Here is a 26,643-nt window from a genome sequence, read left to right as displayed (position 1 = left end):
AGGTATTAAAAAAAGTGGATGGATCTCCACATAGAAGGGAGGTAGTGCCGCTTCATGGAGAGCAGAGCCCTCCCCTGTAAAACCAAAGATGGCTCCAGAAGTGGCAGGTGGAAGATGCAGTGTGGCGGGGGGAGGGGTGGCGGCATGCTGGGAGGTTCCTCCAGGCTGGGGGCAGCGTGAGCAAGGGCACAGGGGAGCAGAGGCACGTGCCCGCCCTGGTGGGTTTTCAGAGCCCCGTCGGAGGGTAGCAAAGTGAAAAACAGAGTGGGGAGGCTAGGTTCTAGGAGGACAGAGTGGTGTCTCTGAGCTCCATGTAGATGGGACATAGCCCCATAGAGCAGCGGTGGGCATGGGAGCCATCAGGTAAGGTTAGAGGCCATCAGGGCCAGAGGCCATCAGGTGAAGTTAGAGCTGGCAGGGCTTTATTTGGAAGCCAAGTGAAGGAAACGAGAAACCTTGAGGGGGCCATCCAGGGGTTACAGGGTCCCCTTTCAGCAGGCCCTCGTAGCAGGTGCTCTGACTCGCCCTATAGGCTTCTCTCTGCTGGTCTGAACTCAGCATCTGGTGCCCTTCACTCCCAGCCTGCACCATTCACCTGCCACATCTCCTAGTGAACTCTTTGGTTTTACCTCAGTTACCAAGAAGCCCTTAGGGCCTGGGCCTTGTGTTGTGGCTCCTTGACCATATGGGCATTTGAGGATGACAAATAACCACGCCCCTTCCTGCTGGTTCTGAACCAGTTGAGAGAAACGTACTAGCTCTGTTGTTGCTAAAGTGGGATTGGCCTGAAACCTGAATTTAGGCATTCACAATGCCAGGTGCACTTTCCCAGGAGAAAATGTCCTGAGCAAATATTGAGGTCCATTTATCTGTGTGCAAAAATGTGCTGAGTTTCTTTGTCAAGTCAAAATCCAACACGTCTCCTTCTCTATCCTCTTCCTCCTTCCTCCCCTGAAATGAATCCATGTGTTTGCCATTAAACTTGCAAACTATATGGATGCTATTGGTTAAGGACAGGAGAATCTTTTCATCTGGTTAGTTTCAAAAAAAAAGAATGTAATGCATTAGAAATTACCCTTCCCCCAGTCAATTACCTTGAAGCTCCCCCATGTTCTTTGGTTTTGTGAGTTGACTCTTTAATTTCTAAATTCCCTATTAATTCCCAAAATTTGTGGTATTATGACTCTCTCTCTTTAGTTCACTCTTTCTGTTTTATGACCCCAAATCTGCCCTCAGTCATCTCTAGTTCACAGGGAGGACTGAGCATTATGTATCACACTATGCTTTCAGAGATCTTTCTTCAGGGAACAGGGTAGTTTAGAGAAAATTTTAAGATCCTTCTGACCCCGGGGATGAACCAGAAGTGTGTGTTTACGTGTGTGTGTGTGTGTGTGTGTGTGTGTGTGTGTGTGTGTGTGTTTTAAAATTAGCATCATCATGGGGTGCCTGGGTGGCTCAGTTGGTTAAGCATCCAACTCTTGATTTCAGCTCAGGTCATGATCTCACAGTTCATGGGTTGGAGCCCTGTGTCGGGCTCTATGCTGGCAGTGCGGAACCTGCTTGGGATTCTCTCTCCCTCTCTCTCTGTCCCTTCCTCTCTCTCTCTTTCAAAATAAATAAATCAACATTAAAAAATAAAATTAGCATCATCTTAACTGTCTAACTTTCATTTTAATTAGGTGAGCCTTCAAAAGTGTGACGTATTTGAACTGAAAACCCTGAAGGAGCCGATAGACTACTTGAGTCTAGCTCATAACCCCGAGACTCTGGAGAAAATAGAAGCTTGTATGAGAGTATGGATCAAACAGACAGAACAGGTAATTTTCAGAAAGCAAACATCAGCTTCAGATGCTACGTTACTGAACTAGTCAATGGAAGACGGTATATCTTTTGCCATTCCCATTTGCCTAAGTATTTGACGAGTCCCTAAAAAGGTGAGGAGTTCAGTGTGGTTTTCATTTATGGTCATTGGTTAAGAAGAGATAGTAAAAAATTTGAAGAGAGGAAAGCAAGTAACTTTAAATACTTAATGTGGGGCGCCTGGGTGGCGCAGTCAGTTGCGCGTCCGACTTCAGCCAGGTCACGATCTCGCGGTCCGTGAGTTCGAGCCCCGCATCGGGCTCTGGGCTGACGGCTCGGAGCCTGGAGCCTGTTTCCGATTCTGTGTCTCCCTCTCTCTCTGCCCCTCGCCCGTTCATGCTCTGTCTCTCTCTGTCCCAAAAATAAATAAACGTTGATAAATACTTAATGTAACAAGAAGACTGCACTTTGTCAATTTTTTTTTTTCTCAAGGTGTATTTTACAGAGAATCTCTGTAGAAGTACAAGGAGTTTTCCAGTCAGTGTGCCTTCTAAAAGGAAGCTCGAGACTTAAAAAAAAAAAAAAAAAAAAGCTTAGAAAAACATTTTCAGAAAAATCCGAAGTGTTGGCAGACATTTAATCAAAAAGTAATGAAAATTAACCAACAGTTAACAATGAAAGTTAACTAAGTTAAGGCATGCAGACTTTCCAAGGTTATATTGCTCTAAGGGTATACGGTAAGTGAAGAGTCAAGGAAATGTTCTGAGGTCAGGTCCTCCAAAAGTTCATTAGAACTTTCTAAATAAGTAGTTTTCAATTTGAGCATGTTCACTAAATTTTTGTTGAAGTTTTAAAAATGGATGCAAGTAAAAGGCTGTCCCTTGAAGCATGCAAATGAATACAAATATATCATGATTCAGAAAGCATAATTGATTTATTTCCCAGTGTATAACTTTCATACCGCCAGCCCTATTCAGAGGTTCACAGTTCTGCCGTGCATTATCAGGTCCTTGCTGAAAACAACCAGCTGCGTAAGGAAGCAGATGACCTCGGGCCCCGAGCAGAGTTGGAGCACTGGAAGAAAAGATTGTCCAAATTTAACTACCTTTTGGATCAATTAAAAGGCCCGGATGTGAAGGCTGTCTTGGCAATGCTTGCTGCTGCTAGGTCTAAACTTCTGAAGGTTGTCCGCCATTTCTTTCTGCTTTATGAAACGGGAATGAAAATTCTCTGTGTGTATTTTCATGTCATAGAGTAACTAGGAACAGAAAAATGTTGTTATACCTTTATGAAAAAACTTGAAGGCTGGATAATCTTGCCCTTTTATAATTCTGGGTACTGTGGACATTGCCTTTGAATTAAGAGTATTTGTTGGCTGGTGTGCATGTATGTATATGTATTATTAGAGAGCATTGCATGTAATTAAGATGTAGCTTCACATCATGATTATGTATATATTTTGAATTCAGACTAACCAGGAGTTGTAATAACAAAAACTTACTTTGATATATATATATACACATATATATATATTAGCCCTAGTATATTCGTTTTATATCCCCCTGTAACAAATTACCCTAACACTTAGCAACGTAACACAGCAAACATATATTACATCCCAGTCTGTGGGCTGTGTGTCAGGAATTTAGGGGCAACTCACCTGGGTGCCTCTGACTCAGGATCTCTCCTGAGGTCACAGTCAGGGTGTTGGTTCATCTGAGGCTCACCTGGGGGGAGGATCTGCCTCCAAGTTGCTCATGAGGTCATTGCAGGATTCAGTTTCTTGCTCGCTGTGGGCTGGAGGCTTCCTTCGGTTCTTACCATACAAAGTATGGGAGTGAGGTGCACGATGGATCCAGGAGCCAGTGGAGGAGAGAAAGTGTGGGTTCAAATGGAGGTGCTGCCCTCTTGATGCTCTGTCCTAGTTAGCGAGTAGATTTTATAAGGGAAGGCCTTAAAGAGATACCTTTAAACATGCGGCCAAAAAGTTTAAATCGCTCTCCAACGTGGCCATACCCCTCACTCCTGTGGATTCAGTTTTATGTGAGATGCACAGCATAAACTGGAAGTCTGACACAACAGACCTGTGGTGGCTGTTAGCAGCTGTTATATTGGAAGTTCCTTTATAATAATTGCATAAAAATTGCTTTCCTGTCTTGTGCTTAGACTTGGCGGGAGCTGGATATTCGAATCACTGATGCAGCTAATGAAGCGAAGGACAATGTCAAATATTTGTACACACTTGAAAAATGCTGTGACCCCTTGTACACTAGTGACCCTGTGAGTTGAAGAAATCTACTTGCTTAGTCTGCTGGTAAACCTTTTGCACTGGCGGAATCGAGGATGGAGTTTGGTTCATTAATATTAAAGTTTGTTGGAAAAGTCTTAGAAACCTCCTTTTAGTCTCAAGAAAATTTTATATGTATACAGTTGACCCTTGAGCAACATGGGTTTGGACGGCGTGCGTCCACTTACACATGAGGTTTTTTTTCCAAAAAATACAGTATATTGCTGAAAGTATATTTTATCTTTCTTACCATTTTCTTTTCTCTAGCTTGCTTTATTGTAAAAATATAGTATGTAATACATAAAACATACAAAATATGTATTAATCAACTGTTTATATTATCGGTAAGACTTCCAGTCAACAGTAGGCTATTAGTAGTTAAGTTGTGGGGGGCAGTCAAAAGTTATGCATGAATTTTCAACTACATGGGGATTGGTGTGCCTGGCCCCTCATTGTTCAAGGGTCAACTGTACATATGTATATATTTATCTGTATCTGTCTGTCTGTCTATCTGTTGATCTCTCTGAGATGGATATGCAATATTATATTTTAGAATCTTTTTTGCGTATTCCGGTTTCCATTGAGTATTGTAATTGACATTCTGGATGATACTCAAAGAGGTGTTGGAAAAGTTATCGGTTGGTGTTTTATCTTTTAACTTTAGGGAGTGCCTGCTTTTATTGATTACAAAATTAATGTTAACCTTGTCATTAACAGACAGTTAATGTTTCTTGCATTGAAACAAATTTGATTAACTGCATATGACTAATAAAAATGAAATTACCTTTAAATACATCTATGTGGAGTGTTAGATAATATTTTAAAAATTTAACTAAAAATCTCTTAGCTAATTTTATTCTAATGAAGAGTGAATGGTTATACTATCAGAATTTTGCTGAATTTGGTATTTGTTTCTCTGAAAACTTTTGTGGTGTCTTCTAGATATCCATGGTTGATGCTATCCCTACACTTATAAATGCAATTAAAATGATCTATAGTATTTCCCATTACTATAACACCTCTGAGAAGATCACGTCTCTGTTTGTAAAGGTAAGTTCGTAGCATAGATCCCATGGTCACTTGTATTTTTTTGCAATGTTGATTTTTTGATAATTAGAAATTACCATGTGGGCACAATTCAATGTCTATGTATCCTACAATTAAAAAAAAATTTAATCTGTAAAATAGATATAGAATTAAGTGTATTCGTGAGGCTGATTCTTACAAATCATAAAGCATTATTTCCCAAAATAATTATTATAATAAATAATTGGGCTATTTTTTTAATTAAAAAAAATTTTTTAAATGTTTATTTATTTTTGATAGAGAGAGACAGAGCATGAACGGGGGAGGGGCAGAGAGAGAGGGACACACAGAATCCGAAGCAGGCTCCAGGCTCTGAGCTGTCAGCACAGAGCCCAATGCGGGGCTCGAACTCATGTACTGCGAGATCATGACCTGAGCCGAAGTCGGACACTTACCTGATTGAGCCACCCAGGCACCCCAATAATTGTGTTATTTATATAATAAAATTTTAACAAAGAGTTTTTGGAATTTCTTTCTCTATGTTATTTAGCACATTATTTATTCCTTTTGGGTAAATTTTAATTAAGAAAAACTATATTTAACTGGCTTTCTCCTGTTTTTTATGTGCCACTTTTCCAAATTTATTTGATGCCACAGTTGTTTACTTGGTGTTATTAGAACAGTTATCATGGTCATAAAAGCCACTTGCAACATTTCAGTAATCCTAAAGCAATTGTAATGATTCTGCCAAAAAACATAACGATGTTTAAACCGTATGTCCTAACTCATAAGCGTTTATGGTGAGCACTGTTGCTTTCCCCATGTTGAACAGTCTCTAAGAAGTAAATGACTTTCATCACCAAGGTGAAAGTTTTAAATGTTGTGCTAAAATAGAGGCATTTCTGCCTCATCAGGACTTGTGTTGTGAATGCTCGCATAGTAGGAGGCATGGTTCTTCCTGGGAAGGGGTACGTCCAGCCTGAGAACTGGACAGGAGGCCCCCTTTGCTCTCAGTCAGGCAGTTCAGGTAGAGAAAGGGGGGAAATCCATGAGATTCTTGCTCCACTTCTTCCCATGTTAAAAAGACATGGGAGGATCGTGAGGGATATTCCCTGAGAAGGAGCCTCCAAAGCCAATTTGTATCATCGCTCCAGACTTCATGCATATTATCCTCAAGGCTTGTTTTTGAACAAAATTGTGAAACCATCATTTATCTAATTTTGGAGAAGCTTTCATTATGGAAATTTTGAGATGGGTACAAAGGACAGAGAATTATGCACCAGACCCCCAAGTCCCTGTCGCCCAGGTTCTGTCTGCACGACACCCATCTTGTTCCACACTCTCTTCCAGCCTTTGCACTGCCCGTCCCAGACATCTTGCCATTCCATGCGTACATAGTCATCTGATTTTCCTTTTACATTATAAAAAAGTCATAAGAAAGTTCTGAAGTTTTTTTTTTTGCAGTTTGGAGGAATGGATAAAATATTAGTGGTTACGGATGTCAGCTTGACTCTATTCTCTTCTTCTCCTTTTTGACATTTCTGCTACAGCTCCTGGTGTCATGAAATGGTCAGGTGGACAGTCCTTTCCATGGCACTTGGAGACTGTGAGTTACATGTTAGAGCGGCCTACCGAAGGAGACTGGGGGAACTCTCAACAGCTTTCAGACAGGGAAGTGAATTCTCTCCTGGTTGGTCGAGATGTTCATCCTGCATAAACCAGGGGGCCTGAATTGTTGATTGGCCACAGCGCTTCCAACTCTGTGATTTCACAAATGATTTTGACAGTACATGTTAGAATCGAAAAAAGACGAACAAATGGGAGTAGAGAGTAGAAGGGTGGTTGCCAGAGGCTGGGGAGTGTGGGCAACAGGGAGATGCTACAACTCTCAGTTATAAGATGAATAAATTCTGAGGAATCTAATGCACAGCATAGCTACCATAGTTAGTAATACTTGTATTGTGTACTCAAAAGTTGGTAAGAGAGCAGATCTGACATCTTTTCAACACACACACACACACACACACACACACACACCACACACACACAGTGTTAAACTGTGAGGTGGTACATGTGTTTATCATGGTAATCATTTCACTCTGCATATGAATATAACGGATCGTGTTGTACACCTGAAATAGAAATAATTTTTGTTTGTCTTTTGTATAAATGAGCTGGGGCAAAAAAAGGGCTGGGGCAAAAAACGTGTTAGTGCTGGATCATGGCTGTGATGGAAAAAAAGAAACCTAGTGTCAAGGTCACAGATTGCACACCCTGAGAGGTAGAGGAGTCAAGGACCCTCCAGTTCAGTTTATGAGTGATGGCTGTTTTATGTACTTAGCACCATTTTATTGGGAAATTCCAGGTGACGAATCAGATGATATCTGCATGTAAAGCCTACATTACCAACAATGGAACTGCGTCCATCTGGAGCCAGCCGCAAGATGTTGTTGTGGAAAAGATATTGTCTGCAATTAAACTCAAGCAGGTAACGGTCAGCTTAATAACACGTTTAGATACTATTTTATTATTTTTATGTGGTTTTTGCTGATGCATCTTAAATCATTTAGCAATTATCATTGTTGATTGCTGAAAAGTAATTCTTTTTGTAAAAGAGTAATTCTTTATTGTGAAGAAAATTGAATGTTAATAAATCTGCTCTCAAAATTTATGCACTTATTCTGCTGTTTTGGGGCCCTGTGATGTCCTGACGCCACACTCAGTCCCAGAAATGCTGGGTTTCTTGAGAAACCCATTAAGAAACCATTAAGAAAATGCTTAGTTTCTTGAGGATGAATTGGGAGTTAGACACCGAGTTAGGCTAATGCTAACACGGTGGGATCAAGTGGAAAGGCTGTGCCTTTGCGTTGCCTCATGAATAATTAGTAATTTGCTAGATTGGGAGTTAGGAAATGATGACATTGCCAGCTGAAGAATGGGCACATGCAAGGCATGACACCGACGGGGTTTGAAGTTCCACCCTGAATTTACAGCTTCTTCCACGTGAGAGAATAAGGTTGATAACCTGGGTTATGTTCCCTTTCTAATATTTTGGTTTTTAATTTTAAGGAATACCAGCGCTGCTTTCACAAGACAAAACAAAAGCTTAAACACGATCCAAATGAGAAACAATTTGAATTTAGTGAGATGTATATTTTTGGAAAATTTGAAACTTTCCACCGACGTCTTGTCAAGATAATAGACATCTTTACAACCTTCAGGACATACTCAGTCCTGCAAGATTCTAAAATTGAGGGGCTGGAAGACATGGTCACTAAATACCAGGTCCGTACTTTATTTTTGTTTAAAGATTTTATTTTTTTTTAAGTAACATCTATACCCAACGTGGGACTTGAACTCACAACCCCAAGATTAAGAGTTGCACGCTCCACTGACTGAGCCAGCTAGGCGCCCCCGAGGTTCTGTCCTTTAAAACTAAATTTCCTACCTTTTCTGTAACTAAAACTTTAATATCTTGTACAAGTACGTATATTTAGAATGATTCAAATAATCTGTAATGTTAGACATAAGCTCATGACCCTTGAACAATAAAGAAATGAAATCTAGGGGCGCCTGGGTGGCGCAGTCGGTTAAGCGTCCGACTTCAGCCAGGTCACGATCTCGCGGTCCGTGAGTTCGAGCCCCGCGTCAGGCTCTGGGCTGATGGCTCAGAGCCTGGAGCCTGTTTCCGATTCTGTGTCTCCCTCTCTCTGCCCCTCCCCCGTTCATGCTCTGTCTCTCTCTGTCCCAAAAATAAATAAACGTTGAAAAAAAAAATTAAAAAAAAAAAAAAAGAAATTAAATCTATTTGAGAATTGTGTAAGGGTGCTAATATGTTCTTCTCAGGTATGTGATTATGAGAATGACTTACCCATAGTCTAAAATTAATCATTAGTAAGAGCATTTTCATTAGCACAAGAAAAATGTTTAAATATAACTTATTATTTCATTTATTCGTGCAAGAAATATTTAATGAAACATATACTGTGCTTCAGGCACTAACTGACGCTGAGTTCTGGGTGCATCTGATTATGGCTGCATTTAATCTTTTTATTTGGACCTATGTTAGCAAAATAAAAGGGACGTATTTTAGCGAAATAAAAGATTTTAATTTAGCCCAACAGTTTCTTTTTTTTTTTAATTTTTTTTAATGTTTATTTATTTTTGAGATAGAGAGAGACAGAGCATGAATGGGGGAGGGTCAGAGAGAGGGAGACACAGAATCCGAAACAGGCTCCAGGCTCCGAGCTGTCAGCACAGAGCCCGACGCGGGGCTCGAACTCACGGACCGCGAGATCGTGACCTGAGCCGAAGTCGGATGCTTAACCGACTGAGCCACCCAGGCGCCCCTAGCCCAACAGTTTCTAATTATTTTGATTTTTAACTGCTTTATCTTGTAAGGGTAGGTGTGTAACTAATCTTAGTTTTTAAAGCAGGCACAATGATCTAATAATGTTTTGAAGAGTTTTGAAAAACAATTTCCGAACAAAATGGGTTTTGAATTCTTAGTCTTGATATAGTTAAGTTTTTCTTGTTTGGGGACAGTGATATTAAAAGCTAATTTTTTTTTTTTTTTTGTACTCGAATTTGAAAAGAATCGCAAAATCTACTGCCACACATTAGTTTTTGTACTCTAACAGTTTAGTCTAATATAAGGAATCTTTTTCATTTCCTGAGTAGACCAGATTTTAGGAGAGTAAGAGAAAAGACCTTTTTTATATAGCAGGAAACATTTTAGGTGGGTTGGGTGTTATCTGCAGGGTGGATAATCTATATCTGAAACCGACAGTTTTGCAAGACAAAGACCGAATATATTCATTTGCTTTTCAGCTTGGAATTTATTTATTTTCTATTCTTAATGAAAAAATAACTTTGGAGCATATGTCAAAGTTTATTTTTGAAGGAGAAGTTGAGCTATACATCTAAATGCAGATAAAGACTGTTCTAACCTGATAAAAATACTGGGAAGAGAAATAGTTCTGAAAATCTAATGTGAAATACTGATTAAAATGGATGTACCAGAGGATAGTGAGATAAAATGTAGACGGTGCGTGAAAGCATCTAGTGAGGTTTTTGTGTGTTAGTACCAGTGTTAGAAGCTCAAAATGGTGACCATGGAAGTGAAACTGAGGTTCCTTGTGTAGCTATCAAGGTCCTGTCCACCCCTCCTGTCTCCTCATCTGCTTCTCTTCTCCTTTGATGTTCTCTGGACACAGGTCATTTCAGTTCAGTCCACCTTGGGGCTTATAGAGCTTTTTTTGCTGGAAAGTTCTGCCTCTGGACCATCACATGGCTACTCTTTCTTGGCCTGTAGATTTTCATTTAAATGACCCTTTTGGTTAGGTTTTCCTTGATCTCTGTTCTTCTCAAGCACTCAATGTCACATTACTCATTTTATCACTGTGTGAAATTATCCTGTCCATTTACTTGTGCTTTACATAGATTCTGACCCCGTCCCGCACCGAGGCTGGACGTTCTTTGAGGGCAGGGACATTTGTTTTTTCAGCTCCTTCCTGTGTTTTCAGAGTTCACTAGCATGTAATAGGTGCACAATAAATACCCGTCAAGTAAATGGTTTACTAGGTTGAGTTGGATTAGTTGGTTGAAGGTCATGATTAATGTTTGTCAGCTTAATACTCTTAAGTGACCATTAAATCCAAACATAGAAAAGGATTTTCTAAGGACCCCAAATCTTTGTTTCTTTGTTTCTTTCTTTTTTCTTTCTTTCTCTTTCTTTCTTTCTTTCTTTCTTTCTTTCTTTCTTTCTTTCTTTCTTTTTTGCCACAATAAAATGTAATAATGCAGCTTTTCAATGCTCATAACATGATGGATGGCACCACATGTATATAGTGTCTACATAGAGCTAATTTTGTAGTTATACAGCATGAAAGAGTAGGTTGTTTTAGTTAGTAAACTTGATTCAAGGAGTTCTGCATTTTATACACTTGTCTATTGAGAGATGTGAATTGATGTTTAAATGGAAATGACTTTGAAGAGGAAGTGATGGAAGGGGGCCCAACTTTCTTCATAAAAATTATATGCCTGTGTCAACAATGTGGGCACCTGAGTTTGAGAATGGCTTAGTACCTGGTTAAGAATGATCATAGAGCATTATAGCTCATTATTCTGAGCAAACAAAACTTAGGATAATAGTATTCTCAAGGAGACGAGTTGCCTGATTTGTACTTTCATAGTCACACAGACTGTAGCTTTGCAGGGTAGGAGGAAGCGGTTAATTCTGGAGATTCTTGAGACAGCAGATTGCGGTTTGATGTTTTATTTAAGACATGTGAGGCTTAGAAGGTAGTTTTTCATCTGTAGATGCTACAACTATTTTCTTCCTAGGTTGGTTGTGTTCTGTTACTGCTATTTATTTTCTGAGAAGACTTAAACTTTTCAGTGAAAAATGTTTTAATAATTCTACTCTGGACTTTTTAAAAAAATTCAGATATCATTAGTAAGAAATTAAAAAGGAATTTTCTTTAATGTTTTTACTGATTTTTGAGAGAGAGAGAGAGCGTGCACAAGCGGGGGAGGGGCAGAGAGAAAGAGAGAGAGAGAGAGAGAGAGGCAGAATTCAAAGCAGGCTCCAGGCTCTGAGCTCTCAGCACAGAGCCAGACGTGGGGCTCGAACTTACAAGCCATGAGATCATGGCCTGAACTGAAGTCAGACGCTCAACTGACTGAGCCACCCAGGCACCCCAGAGAAATTTTTAGAGAAAACACTTCTCCTGCTTTTCAGCTATGGTTTTATTTTATATTTTTCTTCAGGAATATGTAAAACCTCATGAAAATGCTTTCTAAATGATTTCTCTGAATGCACTTGGCAAGATTCTATTGCCCCTGATAAGCATTAAGCCATGTGAATAATTAAAGAAATAAGGCTCCTTTTAAGTTGATTTTTGAAAGATGATTATATAGGTTCTACATTTAAAGGTCCTATTTAATTGAGTATTGCGAGAATGTTGAGACAATGTCTTATTTCTTTCATAACATTTCAGAGTATTGTTGCCACCATAAAGAAAAAGGAATATAATTTCTTAGACCAGAGGAAAATGGATTTTGACCAGGATTATGAAGAGTTTTGCAAGCAGACTAATGACCTTCATGTAAGTTGTATAATAAAATTCCTGTTGACAGCCGTGTGTTTATTTTTTCCCTTCTGTATGATGCTGTTGCTAATCATTAACCATTCAGAAGGGAGAGGCGGCTTCATCATAGAGGTGACCGATCGCAACCTCAGCCTGTATTTTGTGATTTCACATTAATAATTGAAGGCTCTTTTTCATGGATTAAAGGGTCATAAATATAGCTTTGGATAATGATCTGTAATCATACTTTTTCATGCCTTCCATCTTAGTTCTTAGAGAATTAACTTTCATCTCCTGTTGAAATGTGGAGTTATTAGAATATAGAAATTTGTTTCTGTTTGTTTGTTACTTTATAGCAATGATTACGACCGACTGTCTGCCAGATTGCAAAGCCAGGGTTGCAGCTGGCTTTAGAAACAGTGGTGCCAGGACCCACTCAGCACCTGGACCCCTCTTGGTCTGCAGCCCACTTCTCTCTTCCTTCCCCCCCCCCCCCCCCGCACTGACCAGCCATCTTGACTTCCAGCCCATATGGGGGGGTCTGGGTCTCTTGGAGGTGGGGAGCGGGCTGTGAGTGTTATCAGAGAAGAATCAAGGAGGGTGAGGGGGAGATGACCCCATCGGTGTCGACCGAAGTTTCATATTCAGACTTCTTTTCATCCTAGTGAAGTCCGAAGTGTATGCCTTTCTGATTTGAAAAGGAAAATGACCATTCTGTTACTTCTTTCCCAAAAGTTCTGTTTTGAAGTCAATTCGTACATTTCAAGGAAAAAGAGCTCTGAAGGGTGGGTCCAATGGTAAAAAGGAATCATAACAAAATGAGCTAATTCTATATGTTAGGTACTGTCCTGAGCACTTTGTGGGTGTTAATCATCTGATCATCACAGAGATAACAACTGGGAGAGTTGGGATTAAATCCAGGCATTCTGGCTCTAGCATTCAAATTTTTAACTATTATGCTAGAATAAATGTTTCGGTTGATGGGAAGATATAGTGCCTATGGTAATTTATGCAATGACCTTGTTTGGGGGCCAGTTAGACATGAGGACGATGGGAAGCTATGGGCAGTGGTGATGCTGATTCTCTGCTCCAGCTTCCCTTCCCAGCAGTTTCAGATCACACGGCACTTTAGTAGCTTGTGTGGGGGTGGATAGAAGTGGGCGGTGAACACCCTGAGGGCAGGGCTTGTGTTCATTCCTCTTTGTGTCTCCAGGGCGCCTTACCTAACTGGAGAGAGCGGAAGGAATGTTTGCCAAATTAGTGTGTGAGTAAGGAATTCGTAAGAGCTCGATTTACTGCAATTAAACAAGCATCTACTGTACATCAATTAACAACTATGCTTCTTTGCTGTGGGTTATAAAGACAGAAGTAAATCAAGTAGATTTGCCCTCAGAGCTCACAGCCAGAGGCAGACATGTGATATGGTTAAAATATAAGCACATATTATGTTAGAATAACGAGTACCTTATTTAAGGAAGGGCAGATAGTGGCTGAAATGACCAACTCTAAAAGTGTAATATTCTGATACCGTGCCCGGAAGTGCGGATTCAAAGATAAAAAGACATATTCTAAAGAAGTCCCAGGGCAATTTACAGGACAGGCCTGGAGCACAGGTAGGATTTGATAATTGCGGCGACCCGTGAGGGTGGGACGTGAGCCTAGGAGAATAACCCTGTCTTCTTTGGCTGGGACTGGTGGAGCTTCAGAGAGGAGGCTTTGGAGAGGAGGCTGATGCTAGAACAGACATGGGTGGGGGACACCCGAGGAGTGGGGAAACCTTTTCAAGACTGTGTTTACTTTATGTAATACCAAGAATATAATTTTATAAATGCCCTACAGCCTGGCTTTAAAGCATTAGTTGTAGATTACTAGTGCCTGTTCTCATAATTTTTTTTTTTTTAATTCAACACTATTGTTTATCTCATCTTACACCTCAGACGTGGTCTACTTGTTTCTTTGGTTGAATGACCAATTTTTCCTTTGACTTCTTTGTCTCTTTCTATTGTTTTAAAAGATTTATTTATTTATTATTTATTTTTATAATTGCTTGTGTATTTGCCTTTATTGAGATCTTTATTTCTCCATATGGTTTCAAGGTACATATATTTTTTTAACATGCCAAGATTAAGATTTTTAAAAAAAATATAATTTATTGTCAAGTTAGCTAACATACAGTATATACAGTGTGTTCTTGGCTTCGGGAATAGATTCCTATGATTCATCACTTACAACACCCAGTGCTCATCCCAACAAGTTCCCTCCTCAGTGCCCATCACCCATTTCCACTCCCCGCCCCCACCATCAACCCTCAGTTTGTTCTCTTATGGTTTGCCAAGATTTTTATTTTTAAGTAATCTCTACACCCAATGTGGGGCTCGAACTCACAGCTCTGAGATCAAGAGTCACATGCTCTACTGACTGAACCAGCCAGGTGCCCCTCCATTCTCTTTTTCTTAACCAGCCCCTTTCTTCTTAATTTATTATTATTATTTTTTAATTTTAATTTTTTATTTGAGAGAGAGAGAGAGAGAGAGAGAATGTGAGCAGGGGAGAGGGGCAGAGGGGGAGAGAGAGAATCCCAAGCAGACTCCATGCTCAGTGTGGAGCCTGATGAGGGGCTTGATCCCATGATCCTGGGATCATGACTGGAGCCAAAATCAAGAGTCAGACACTCAACTGACTGAAGCACTCAGGAGACCCCTGCCTTTCTCCTTTAAATTACCCACTCTCACTGAATTTAGCTCTTGTCTCTATAAAATCAGGATGAAAATACTGACTTTCCTACAGCTCTGGTTAGAGTTGGGGACAGAGGTGATGAGCCTTGGAGATAAGAGATAGAGGGGACCAGTAACTGGTGTCTCCAAGATAAAGACTGGAGGGCATGGGTGGTGGTGGTGGTGGGGGGTGGGGGTGGCAGTACATGAGTGATTTTGATCAGGGTTGTGTCCAGGGGATCAGAGCCTGGAATCCTGGGTTCATGCTGGTGCTAACAGGTCAGAGAGCGAATGCCTTGGAACCAGGTGAGCCATTAGAAGTCTGGCAGGCAGAGCCTAGCAGGCAGAGGAAGGCAGTATTTAGCAAAGGACCAGCTGTTGAGATGTCAAGCTGAGGCAAGAGAAGACTGAGAAGGACCCGAGAGCCCAGAACTTGTAAAAGGACTAGTATGAAGATTCCATGGCCAGATTCCATAAGGCTCTCAGAATGGGCCTAAGGAAGAGGGAAAAGAAGACCTAATTCAAGGTCTTAAATATTCATACAGAGCTTAGCATAGGCCTTTGTGAAGCCACAGGGTAGGAAAGCAAGGAAAACCAGGTGCAAATGTTAGGGCTCAGTAAAGCTGCTGTCTGTAGTTCTAGGGAGGTAATGGAGGCATTGCAAATATTCTAGTTGTGCATGGTTTATACACAGTTGTTCTTTTTTTTTTTAATGTAGTGACAACATTTGAATGTTTATTTAGTAGGCTAACTGTACTATTTAGTGCAGGACAGTTTCTCAATCCTAAGATGTGGTTTTTGCAGAAGAAATAGCGTCATTTAATATATGTATAATATATAACATATGTAAAATGGTATATGTGTGTGTATGTATATATATATGTATATCTATATATCTATATATCTATATATCTATATATCTATATATATCTATATAGTTGTAGTAGGAGTAGTGAGAAGTATTGAGAGCAAGAATATATTGTGACAGGTGTGACAGCTTTGGGGCTTTGCTGAATGGGACAGGGAGCCCCCCAGGTAGCAATGTTTCTTCAAGTGTTAAGTGTTTCCAGTGGTGTCCTGGATATTTCCAACTGGTCTTGCCAAGTGATTTGTGTACAGTCAAGCTCATCTTGGTGCTAATTCTCACTGCATATGCAACTGGCTTCCCAGTTGTGTGTAATTTAATGATCCCTTTAGAATTGTAGAGGCTCAAAATTTTCGTCTGGTAAAATTGAGAAGAATTGGTTGTACCTTTACCTTGAAGCATGAGATAGAAAATAATGAAATATTTTTTTTGTCTTTAATGAATTAATTTAGATTTTAATGACAACTGTACTAAATCTTAGAATGACCAAGAATAAATCACATGCTTCATTTTTTGGTGCGATTTTTTTTTTTTTTTTTTACATAAAATTGTACGATAGTGTAAGATATGTGAGGTTCTCAGGACAACTCATAATGAAAATCATTTTGGAAAATCGATCTGAGGGCTTAATGAAAGAGGTATTTCTTAAAAGTTTGGTATTTAAGTCATTCCTTTTGAAATTCTTAGGAATTACTTACTAATCTCTTTTTCTGTAGTGGTTTTATGTTCCTGGGCTCTGGAAGTGTTTCTACAGAGTAGTTTTGCATTTCTTCTGCTGGGGCCCCAGTGGTTTCGCTATTCCAGACTAGCTGTTATATTAATTTCTTGGGTTAGACACTGCCCCTCCCCCACCCCCCATCTCGTGTGTAGTTTAAACTCAGACCCCTCTTTTAGGTGTGGCGCAGACATAGGATTTCGTTTGCTCTAGGGCAGGGATCAGCCAACTATGCCCAAGGGCCAAACCCTCCATGCATCTTTGCTTATGGGTTGTCTATGGCTGCCTCTGCACATGGTGATAGGTGAGTGGTTGTGAAAGGGACCTATGCCCCACAAAGCTGAAAATAGTTACTGTCTGGCCCTTTACAGGGGAGGTGCGGGATCCTGATTCAGGGGGCCTGGTTCATCCGTTCATGACTCTGGGCAGATGGCAAGCCCCCATGCTGCTTTCCCTTACTTGTGGACAGAATTATTGCTTGGGCCGGGCTGCATTTCAAGGGCTGTGGCTTTCTACAGCGATCTGTTGAGAGTGTTAGGACCCCACGGCTTCTCTACCCACATTGAGATAAAACCCCACTTCCTGCCCCCCAGGCCCTGTATCTGACCCAAGCCGATGGGGCCTGACTTCGTGCCAGGTCCTGTGACTGCCCTGGCTTTCAAGACCCTCTTTGTTATGGCTTCTGGGCATTTATCTTTCAAGCTCAGGGGAGGACTAAATTTTCTGCTATGCTTTTTCCTATATTATGTGTGCTCGTAGAGAATGGGGAACTCTTCTGTCTTGTTGCTAAATAGGACTTTTTAAAATCAATAATATTATAATAACTTATGGTGACAGCCGGTGGCCCACACCTTTGTGGTGAGTGCTGGTTCAATCAAGCTGAGGCATCTGTTGTTGTACATCTGAAACTAAAGAATGTGTACTCTAAAAAAATTAAAGGAAAGAGGACTTTTCCAATGAGAATTCACTGTTTACAATCAGACCTTATTCTATTTCAGAACGACTTGCAGAAGTTCATGGATGTTACATTTGAAAAGATTCAGAACACAAGTCAAGCTCTAAGTATGTTAAAGAAATTTGAAAGGTAAAAATTTGAAACAGATTCTATTCTGTCTTCTAAAACTGGTGCCATATGAACACAGTTTAGCTTATTTTGTTATTATTAATTAAAATCCTTTCTCGACAATCTGCATAACAAGGTCAGGGTTTTTAAGTTCTTCAGATGTTAAGAGTTCGTTTTATTTCCTGTTAGCTTTGAACTACCATGTGATTGTCTATCATAATATTACTTAATGTTTAAGTAATTAAAAAAAGTTCTTACCAGGCTAATGGTTTTGCTTAGATTTCAAGGATTTATACTATTTTTTTTTTTTTTTTAAGTAAACTCTATGCCCAATGTGGGGCTTGAACTCGTGACCTTGAGATCAAGAGTCACATGCTCTACTGAGCCAGCCAGGCATCCCAATACTATTATTTAAAGCCACTTTATTGAGATAATGGATGGATTGATACTATTCTAATGTTTTATTTTTTTATTTTTTATTTTATTTAAAAAAAAAAATTTTTTTTTTCAACGTTTATTTATTTTTGGGACAGAGAGAGACAGAGCATGAACAGGGGAGGGGCAGAGAGAGAGGGAGACACAGAATCGGAAACAGGCTCCAGGCTCTGAGCCATCAGCCCAGAGCCCGACGCGGGGCTCGAACTCACGGACCGCGAGATCGTGACCTGGCTGAAGTCGGACGCTTAACCGACTGCGCCACCCAAGCACCCCACTATTCTAATTTTTTAAATATGCCAACCAAATATCTCATTTTTTCCATTACTGTATATTTTTTAAAAAAATGTTTATTTATTTTGAGAGAGAGAGAGAGAGAGAAAGAAAAGAGTGAGCGGGGGAGGGGCAAGAGAGAGAGGGAGATAGAGAATCCCAAGCAGGCTCTGCAGTATCATTACAGAGCCTGATGTGGGGCTCGATCCCATGACCCTGGGATCATGGCCTGAGCTAAAATCAAGAGTCAGATGCTCAACTGACTGAGTCAGCTAGGGGCCCCTCCATTGCCATAGGTTTTAAAATGAACCTTTTTTTTTTTTTTTAAAGTTTATTTATTTATTTTGAGGGAGAGAGACAGAGACAGTGTGCAAGTGGGGGAAGGGCCGAGAGAGCAAGAATCCCAAGCAGGCTCTGCACTGTCAATGCAGACAGAGCCTGATGTGGGGGGTCAAACTCATGAACCATGAGATCATGACCTGAGCTGAGATCCAGAGACGCTCAACTGACTGAGCCACCCAGGTGCCCCTAACATAAATCTTAATAAAGGAGATTGCTAGGTGTCTTCCCATTCATCCAAACCATTCACTTTTTGTTTTTTTTCAGGTTGAATATACCTAATCTTGGTATTGATGACAAATATCGGCGTATTCTTGAAAACTATGGGGCTGACGTCGATATGATCTCCAAGCTGTATACGAAGCAGAAATGCGATCCTCCTTTGGGTCGAGATCAGCCTCCCGTTGCTGGGAAGATTTTGTGGGCCCGACAGCTCTTCCAGAGGATTCAGCAACCAATGCAGCTTTTCCAGGAGCACCCGGCTGTGCTACAGACAGCTGAAGCCAAGCCTGTGATTCGCAGTTACAACAGGGTGGCCAAAGTCCTCCTGGAGTTTGAAGTTCTCTACCACAGGGCATGGCTTCAACAGGTGAGTCTCTACATGTGTGCCCTTCAAAGACGTCTTCGTTGCCAAGTCAAGAGGAAACCCTCTGCTAGCATGTTATTCCTGTAGAACGTTGGATTTGTGGGTATTTCATAAGACAGGTTTGGTTGAATGTAGGCAATCAGTCAAAGAGTATAATATGTCCATGAAGAAAAATAATGATTGATTTTGAAAAAAATTATAAGGCAGGTAACAGAAACTCATTTTTATTCAATTTACAAACTCCTAAGAGAGAAAGAAGATCCTGTTTATTGGTTCTCTTACCTAGTCGATTGGGATTTCTGACTTTTTTCTAATCCATTAACTTCCTTGATGTGTCGCTAAACATTAGTATGTCTCCATAAAGCGAAATCTTAAATTTTCTTTGGTTATCCTAGGTTCATCAAATTGTATTTCATACCCTACCCACTCTTGTATGTCTTTGTAGATTGACGGGAAGTATCTCAGAGGATGAAATTCAGCCTTACAGGCCCCCTAAAATGCTATCCCATTTTCCTGGTTTAGCTCTGGGTGCCTGAGCCAATAACAGAGACGTCTCCATGGTGGTATTCATAGTTTCTCTAGATAACTAAAACCGAATTTAGTGGGTTGAATAAAACTTTTATTAGGAAGAATAATGAGTTGGGCACGATGGTATCAGGGAGCTAAACGGGTTTTGACAAGTCTCTGCAGTGTTCACTTACCTGTTGGGTGTGAGGGTCATGATCCAGGCATTTTGTCAGACTGACTGCATAGCATCACTACCAAGAGCTCGAAGGCACTTTTCTGAAAGTGACCTTGGAAGAAGAGTGTCGTCTTTAGTTTGAGAAGCTCAAATTCAAGGAAGAACACTTACTGGTCATCATTCCCAGAAATGACTGAGCTAGACCCCCTGTGGAGGCGCTGAACTTTCTAATAGTAAAAACGTTGATCTCTTGACACAGATTGAAGAAATTCACATAGGACTTGAGGCATCTTTATTGGTGAAGGCTCCAGGCACGGGGGAATTGTTTGTAAACTTTGACCCACAGATATTAACCTTATTTAGAGAGACAGAGTGCATGTCACAGATGGGTCTGGAAGTGTCACCATTTGCAGCTGCCCTGTTCCAGAAACGGGATGTATACAAAAAGAACTTCAGTAACATGAAGGTATGGTACTTTAATTTTTTCCTCTTTCTGGCTAGGCCCAGTTTGCATTAAAAAAAAAAAAATCTGGTGGTATGTCACTATTGAGGGATAGCAAGTGCTCAGGATGACTGAGGTGGAGATTGAGAGGGAATGTGACTGTAGGGAAGGTGGAGGCCAGCTCATCACCGATCATGTAAACCCAGGTTATAAGTTTGAATGCACCAGGAAGACATTGCAAGAATTCAAGTGGGAGCAAAAGGCATGATAGTTTTTACGATAAAACTATCATAAAAACTAACTACAGGAGGAAATCAATAATGTCCATCTGAAGTAGAAGATGATTTTGAGAGATCTAAGTGGAAATATTATCCATGCAGATAGATATGTAAGTCTGGAGTAGAGTGGAGAAGTCAAAGTGGAAGGCATAGTTTTGAGAGTTTTATTTTTATTAAATTTATTTTTAAATTTATTTTTTCTTTTTGAGAATTTTAAGAATATAGTTGGCATTTAGGGGCACCTGGCTGGCTCAGTGGGAAGAGCACGCAACTCTTGATCTTGGGGTCATGAGTTCAAGCCCCACATTTGGTGTAGAGATGAATAAAAAAAATAGATAAACTTAAAATATAGTTGGTATTTAACGTTATTGTCTTGGATGAGATCTCCAAGGAAGAGAATGTAGATAAAGTGGAGTAGAAGGCTACGGGTTGCCCCAATGTTAATGGGTCTGACAGAAGAGGACAAGTGTGCAACATGAGTAACTGGTAAGAGCAGATATTTTGGTAGGTTGGAGGACCATCTCAGACATTGCAGAGTTATTGTGCTGAATATTTAACAGAGCTCCCAGGTTCCCACAGTTATGCTGAGAACTTGTTTTCTTCATCTGTTCCTTGGAGTGTAGTTCAAACAGGAAAGAAATGAGCCCACATAGACTAATAGTTATGAGAATGGATTCTAAAACCAGTTTGATCTGGATACAAATCATTATCTTTGGGCAAATTGTTTTACCCTTTGAAGCCTCAGTTTGTCATCATAAAATGAATAATATCTCATGGGGTGAAAGGATTAAGGTGAGAGGTAGAAGGTCTGCTGATTTGCTTTCCAGGTAGAATAAGTGATGGGCATTGAAAATAGATAAGCCGTGGATAATGGATTGAGGAAATGTATAAGTAGCTGCTAATAGAACCATCCAACATAGGCTTTTTCAAAGTGGTTTTCATGGAAATTGAAAGGATATAGAGAAATTGCAGAAAAGTATTGTATGAAGAAAGGATTATGTGGTCCATTTTGGAAATGTTGGGTTTAACAAAATTCACAAAGTCCGTTGGGTTTCTTCTTTCTCGTGGTTTTTGCAGAATTATTAATTTTAATTGTGACTTTCCAAGAAGGAGGATCATGTATACAGTGGTTTCCAAGCTTATTCATCCAGGGACCACACTTTTCCTTATAGAATCTCTTAGGGCTAGTAGTTCAGGGAAAACATTTGGGTAAACGTTGATCTAATGACAAACTAATATCAACATGCACATTACAAATATGAGCTTAAAAACAATTGTATTTAAGAAGTACATTAAATTTACTTTCTTATAATTAATTATTATTAATACTAACATTATGAAAAAGGTAGGCTGCAAGTACTTTTAGTCTTATTTAAAATGGTAATATATGGGGCACCTGGGTGGCTTACTCAGTTAAGTGTCCGACTTCGGCTCAGGTCATGATCTTACGGACTGGTCCGTGAGTTCAAGCCACACATTGGGGTCTGTGCTGACAGCTCAGAGCCTGGAGCCTGCCTCAAGTTCTGTGTCTCCCTCTCTCTCTGTCCCTCCCCTGCACTCTGTCTCTCTCTCTCTCTCTCTCAAAAATAAAAGATAAACATTAAAAAAATTTATCAAATGGTAATATATGAACAGAATACCGACACAGTTCAATATTATACAACAGATAAATTTCATTGTAGGACAGAATCCATGAGTTTGTAATCACAAGCATTCCTTCTAATAACAACTAATTAATAAATTAGGGAAATATTGATGGATCACCTCCTATATGCACCTCTTTCAGGTGCATTGGACAAAGCAGACAAAATTCTTGAAGAGAATTTTCTATAGAAACTCTTGTCCTTATATTCTAGTTGGGTAAGACTGAAAATAAGCAATGAACATTCTAAATAGATAAATTACATAGTTTATTAGAACGTGATAGGCACTATGGGAAAAAATGGAGCAGGACACAGGATAAAATGTTTGGGTGGTTTTTGGTGATGGTTTACAATATGAAGTAGGTATTCAGGACAGGCCGAATTGAGAAGATGGCATTCGAGTAATTATTTGAAGGGGATACAAAGGACCTGAGGCTAGGGACCAGCAAGGATGACAGTAGGGCAAGAGTAGGGAAGGGATGAGAAGAATGATTAGAGATGAGATCAAAGAAGTAATGGGGACCAGATTGGGTAGATCTTTGTAGACCAACATAAGAACTTGTATCCCTGAATGAGATGGGAAGGCATGTGGCTATGTAAGCAGAGGTATTACCCAGGCTGATTTACATTTTGAAAGGGTCATTCTTGCGGCTAAATTGAGCACAGACTGTACGGGGCATTAGTGGAAGCAGGGAGACAATGGTAGACCGTTACAGTAATTTAGAGGAGAGTCAGCGATAGTGGTAGCACTGCATATGGTAAACAGGTCAGATATAGGATCTCTTGAATATGGAACAAACAAGATATCCTGATGGATTGCCTGTGGGTGGGAGAGACAGACAGAAGCCACCGTCAGCTGAGATGGAGAATGCTGTGGGCAGAGAAGGTTTTGGGGAAGAACAAACTTTCAGTTTTGGACATGTTAAATCGAAATGTCTTTTATATATTCAATTGGAGATATTGAATAGGCTTAGGCCTTGTTTGATTCTGGATTTGAGGAGCGAGATCTGGCCTGAGATGTGAATTTAGTTGTCTTTGGCATACAGATGATACCTAAAGCCATGACATTTGTTGGCATCAACGCTGGTTCCTGACTCCTTATATGCTTTGGGTCTTACATCAAGACTTGACGTGGGGCTCTTGGGTGGCTTAGTTGGTTACGTGTCTGAATCTTGGTTTCAGCCCAGGTCACAGTCTCGTGGTTTTGTGAGTTCAAGCCCTGCATCAGGTGCTGTGCTGAGTGTGGAGCCTGCTTGGGATTCTCTCTCTCCCTCCTTCTCTGCCCTCCTCCTCTCACACTGTCTCTGTCTCTCTCAAAAATATATAGATAACTTAAAAAAAAAAAAAAAAAAAGATTTGGCTTACAATTCCAGCAATGGGCTGAGGCAGATTTCTTTTTTCTTTTTTAGAATTTACATCCAAGTTAGTTAGCATATAGCGCAATAATGATTTCAGTAGTAGAAGCCAGTGATTCATCCCCTACATATAACTCCAAGTGCTCATTCCAGCAAGTGTCTTCTTAATGCCCCTTAACTTACCCATTTAGCCCATCCCCCCTACCCACAACCCCTCCAGCAACCCTCAGTTTGTTCTCTATATTTAGGAGTCTCTTATGGTTTGTCCCCTTCCCTGTTTTTATATTATTTTTGCCTCCCTTCCCTTATGTTGATCTGTTTTGTATCTTAAATTTCACATGAGGGAAGTCGTATGATATTTGTCTTTCTCTGATTGACTAATTTCGCTTAGCATAATATATTCTAGTTCCATCCATGTTGTTGCAAATGGCAAGATTTCACTCTTTTTGGTTGCCAAGTAATATTCCATTGTATATATATACCACATCTTCTTTATCCATTCATCTGTCGACGGACATTTGGGTTCTTTCCATACTTCCACTATTGTCGATAATGCTGCTATAAACATTGGGGTGCCTCTGCCCCTTCGAAACAGCACACCTGTATCCTTTGGATAAATACCTAGTAGTGCAACTGCTGGGTCGTAGGGTAGCTCTATTTTTAACTTTTTGAGGAACCTTCATACTGTTTGCCAGAGTGGCTGTACCAGTTTGCATTCCCCCCAGCAGTGCAAAAGAGATCCTCTTTCCACATCCTCATCGACATCTATTGTTACCTGAGTTGTTAATTAAGCCATTCTGATTGGTGTGAGGTGGTATCTCATTGTGGTTTTGATTTGTATTTCCCTGATGATGAGTGACGTTGAGCATTTTTTCATGTGTCTGTTAGCCATCTGGATGCCTTCTTTGGAAAAGTGTCTCTTCATGTCTTTTGCCCATTTCTTCACTGGATTATTTGTTTTTTGGGTGTTGAGTTTGATAAGTTCTTTATAGCTTTTGGATACTAACTCTTTATCTGATATGTCATTTGCAAATATCTTTTCCCATCCTGTTGTTTGCCTTTTAGTTTTGCTGATTGTTTCCTTCACTGTGCAGAAACTTTTTATTTTGATGAGGTCCCAATAGTTCATTTTTGCTTTTGTTTCCTTTGGGCTGAGGCAGATTTCTGGTGACCCCAGCATTTTGGGTGATGAGTATGGTCCACAGGAATTGCCCAGAGGAGCAGGAAGTGGGTGGTGCCAGCATACAAAGTTGAATGAATGAGCTTAGTGATGCACAGACTAAGTCATTGGTAACCTGGTCTAGAAAGTCACTTGACCTTAGAACTTTTCTCCCCTTTTTGGACAGGGGAAGGGGTGAGAAACTCCTACTCTTAATTTCTCTCAGCTGTATTTTATTGGATTAGGAATTTGTATTTAGGGAAAGATTTTGCCTCTCCCATTCTTGTGTTGTTTTGGCCACTCTACCTGCTGGGCTACTGTTGGAGCCCTACAGCTGGACTTTAACTTAAAAGCCATCCTTTTGGATAAGAAAAAAAATGAGATAGTAGAAGTGTGGTATTCATTGATCATTTAACCTCCATTTCATTGCAGATGATGCTGGCCGAATACCAGAGAGTGAAGTCAAAAATGCCTCCCACCATAGAGCAACTGATGGTCCCTCATTTGGCTAAAGTGGACGAAGCTCTCCAGCCTGGCTTGGCTGCACTGACCTGGACATCACTGAACATTGAGACGTACTTAAAAAACACTTTTGCGAAGATCAGTAAGTCTGTCTGAATAGTTATTATTTCTCATTTTTGAAAGGCTGCGTTCTTAACGCCTATGGTATAATTTCTTCTAGATACTGGGATATAAATAATGAAATGAGACCCTTATTCTTAAGCTGTTCCTTAGGGAATTTTACCAAAATACACGAACTCATTAATTTCCTGGAAACTATACGTATTCACTATTTAATTTTATCTCCCAGAGGTTAACTGCATTTAAAAATCATACTTACTATTGGACATTCGACTTTCAATAAGATGGTCAATTTAAAGTTAGAAAACTGTGATCCAGAGATGCTGGGTGACTGCTAATGTGATATAGATGTAAGCAGTAAGGGTGAGTTTAGAACCCAGTTTCCTTGCCTCCAAAACAATAGTCTTTCCAAAATACAGCTCCCTGGGAACTAAAACAGGAGGAAATAGGCTAACATTCTAGAAGGAGATATTTAATAAAAGGTATAAAAACTTCATAATAAGAGTTATCACAACCAAGTTAGAACAGGCTCTACCAAGCTATACTTTAGTACTTTTCTCCCTAGAGAATATTAGGATTAGAATGTTTGCATTTGGATGTCTTATTATTATGTTACCTGGGACAGGAGCTAGCTTCTAAAGAAGCTCTCCTTAGTTCTCGTATTCTGTTTTCTTTTTGCAATTTACATGAAGGATCTGAGATGGATGTCAGAAGTCCAAGATGACTCTTAGGGAGTTAAAAATCAAGGTATCAGCACAGATAGTTCCTTCTGGAGGCTTTGGGGGAGAGAATCCTTTCCAGTTTCCAGAGGTCACCTACATCCTTTGGCTCATGGTCACTCCATCTTCAAAGCCAGTAACATAGTATTCTTAAATCTCCTTCTCTCTGTTTCTGTTTCCATGGACTTTGACTCTCCTTCTTTCCTCTTATAAGGACTCTTATGGCTACACTGCTCCCACCTAGTGTAGATAATTCCCACCTAGATAATTTAGGACAGTTTCTACATCTCAAGATACTTAACTTGATCACATCTGCAAAGTCCCCTTTGCCATATCAGGTAGCATTTGAAGGGGATTAGGATGTGGACATCTTGGGGGATGGGGTGGGTCACAGATGTCCTCGAAGAAGCTTTATAGAATCAGAAACAGTAAAGAATTTTATTGAGCATTCATGCTTACCTAAAAGTGTTGGCTCTCTTCTAGTTGGAAATAAGCTTACCAGGCAAAACTTTTTGGTATCTTGATATTAACTTAGAAATGGTTGAAACCTTTTAAGGCCTTATTCTATAGGAAGTAAAGGTATTTATTC

General features: G+C 40.1%; 1 protein-coding gene across 1 annotated transcript in view; it reads left to right on the top strand.

Annotated features, from left to right (window-relative positions):
• DNAH5 (dynein axonemal heavy chain 5) overlaps positions 1-26,643 on the top strand; it is a 291,695-nt gene that overhangs the window by 77,205 nt on the left and 187,847 nt on the right. The window contains exons 6-16 of the mRNA XM_040494117.1: positions 1,680-1,817; positions 2,807-2,983; positions 3,967-4,080; positions 5,030-5,137; positions 7,479-7,601; positions 8,183-8,398; positions 12,115-12,222; positions 17,497-17,582; positions 18,876-19,197; positions 20,136-20,342; positions 25,186-25,357. Of these exons, the coding sequence (XP_040350051.1) occupies positions 1,680-1,817; positions 2,807-2,983; positions 3,967-4,080; positions 5,030-5,137; positions 7,479-7,601; positions 8,183-8,398; positions 12,115-12,222; positions 17,497-17,582; positions 18,876-19,197; positions 20,136-20,342; positions 25,186-25,357 (1,771 nt within the window). The remainder of the gene's footprint in view (positions 1-1,679; positions 1,818-2,806; positions 2,984-3,966; positions 4,081-5,029; positions 5,138-7,478; positions 7,602-8,182; positions 8,399-12,114; positions 12,223-17,496; positions 17,583-18,875; positions 19,198-20,135; positions 20,343-25,185; positions 25,358-26,643) is intronic.

This window comes from Herpailurus yagouaroundi, unplaced genomic scaffold (genome assembly GCF_014898765.1).
Source record: "Herpailurus yagouaroundi ecotype Mexico unplaced genomic scaffold, PumYag 29, whole genome shotgun sequence".
In the NCBI taxonomy this organism is placed as follows: Eukaryota; Metazoa; Chordata; class Mammalia; order Carnivora; family Felidae; genus Herpailurus; species Herpailurus yagouaroundi.
This window is presented reverse-complemented; position numbering and strand designations above follow the sequence as displayed.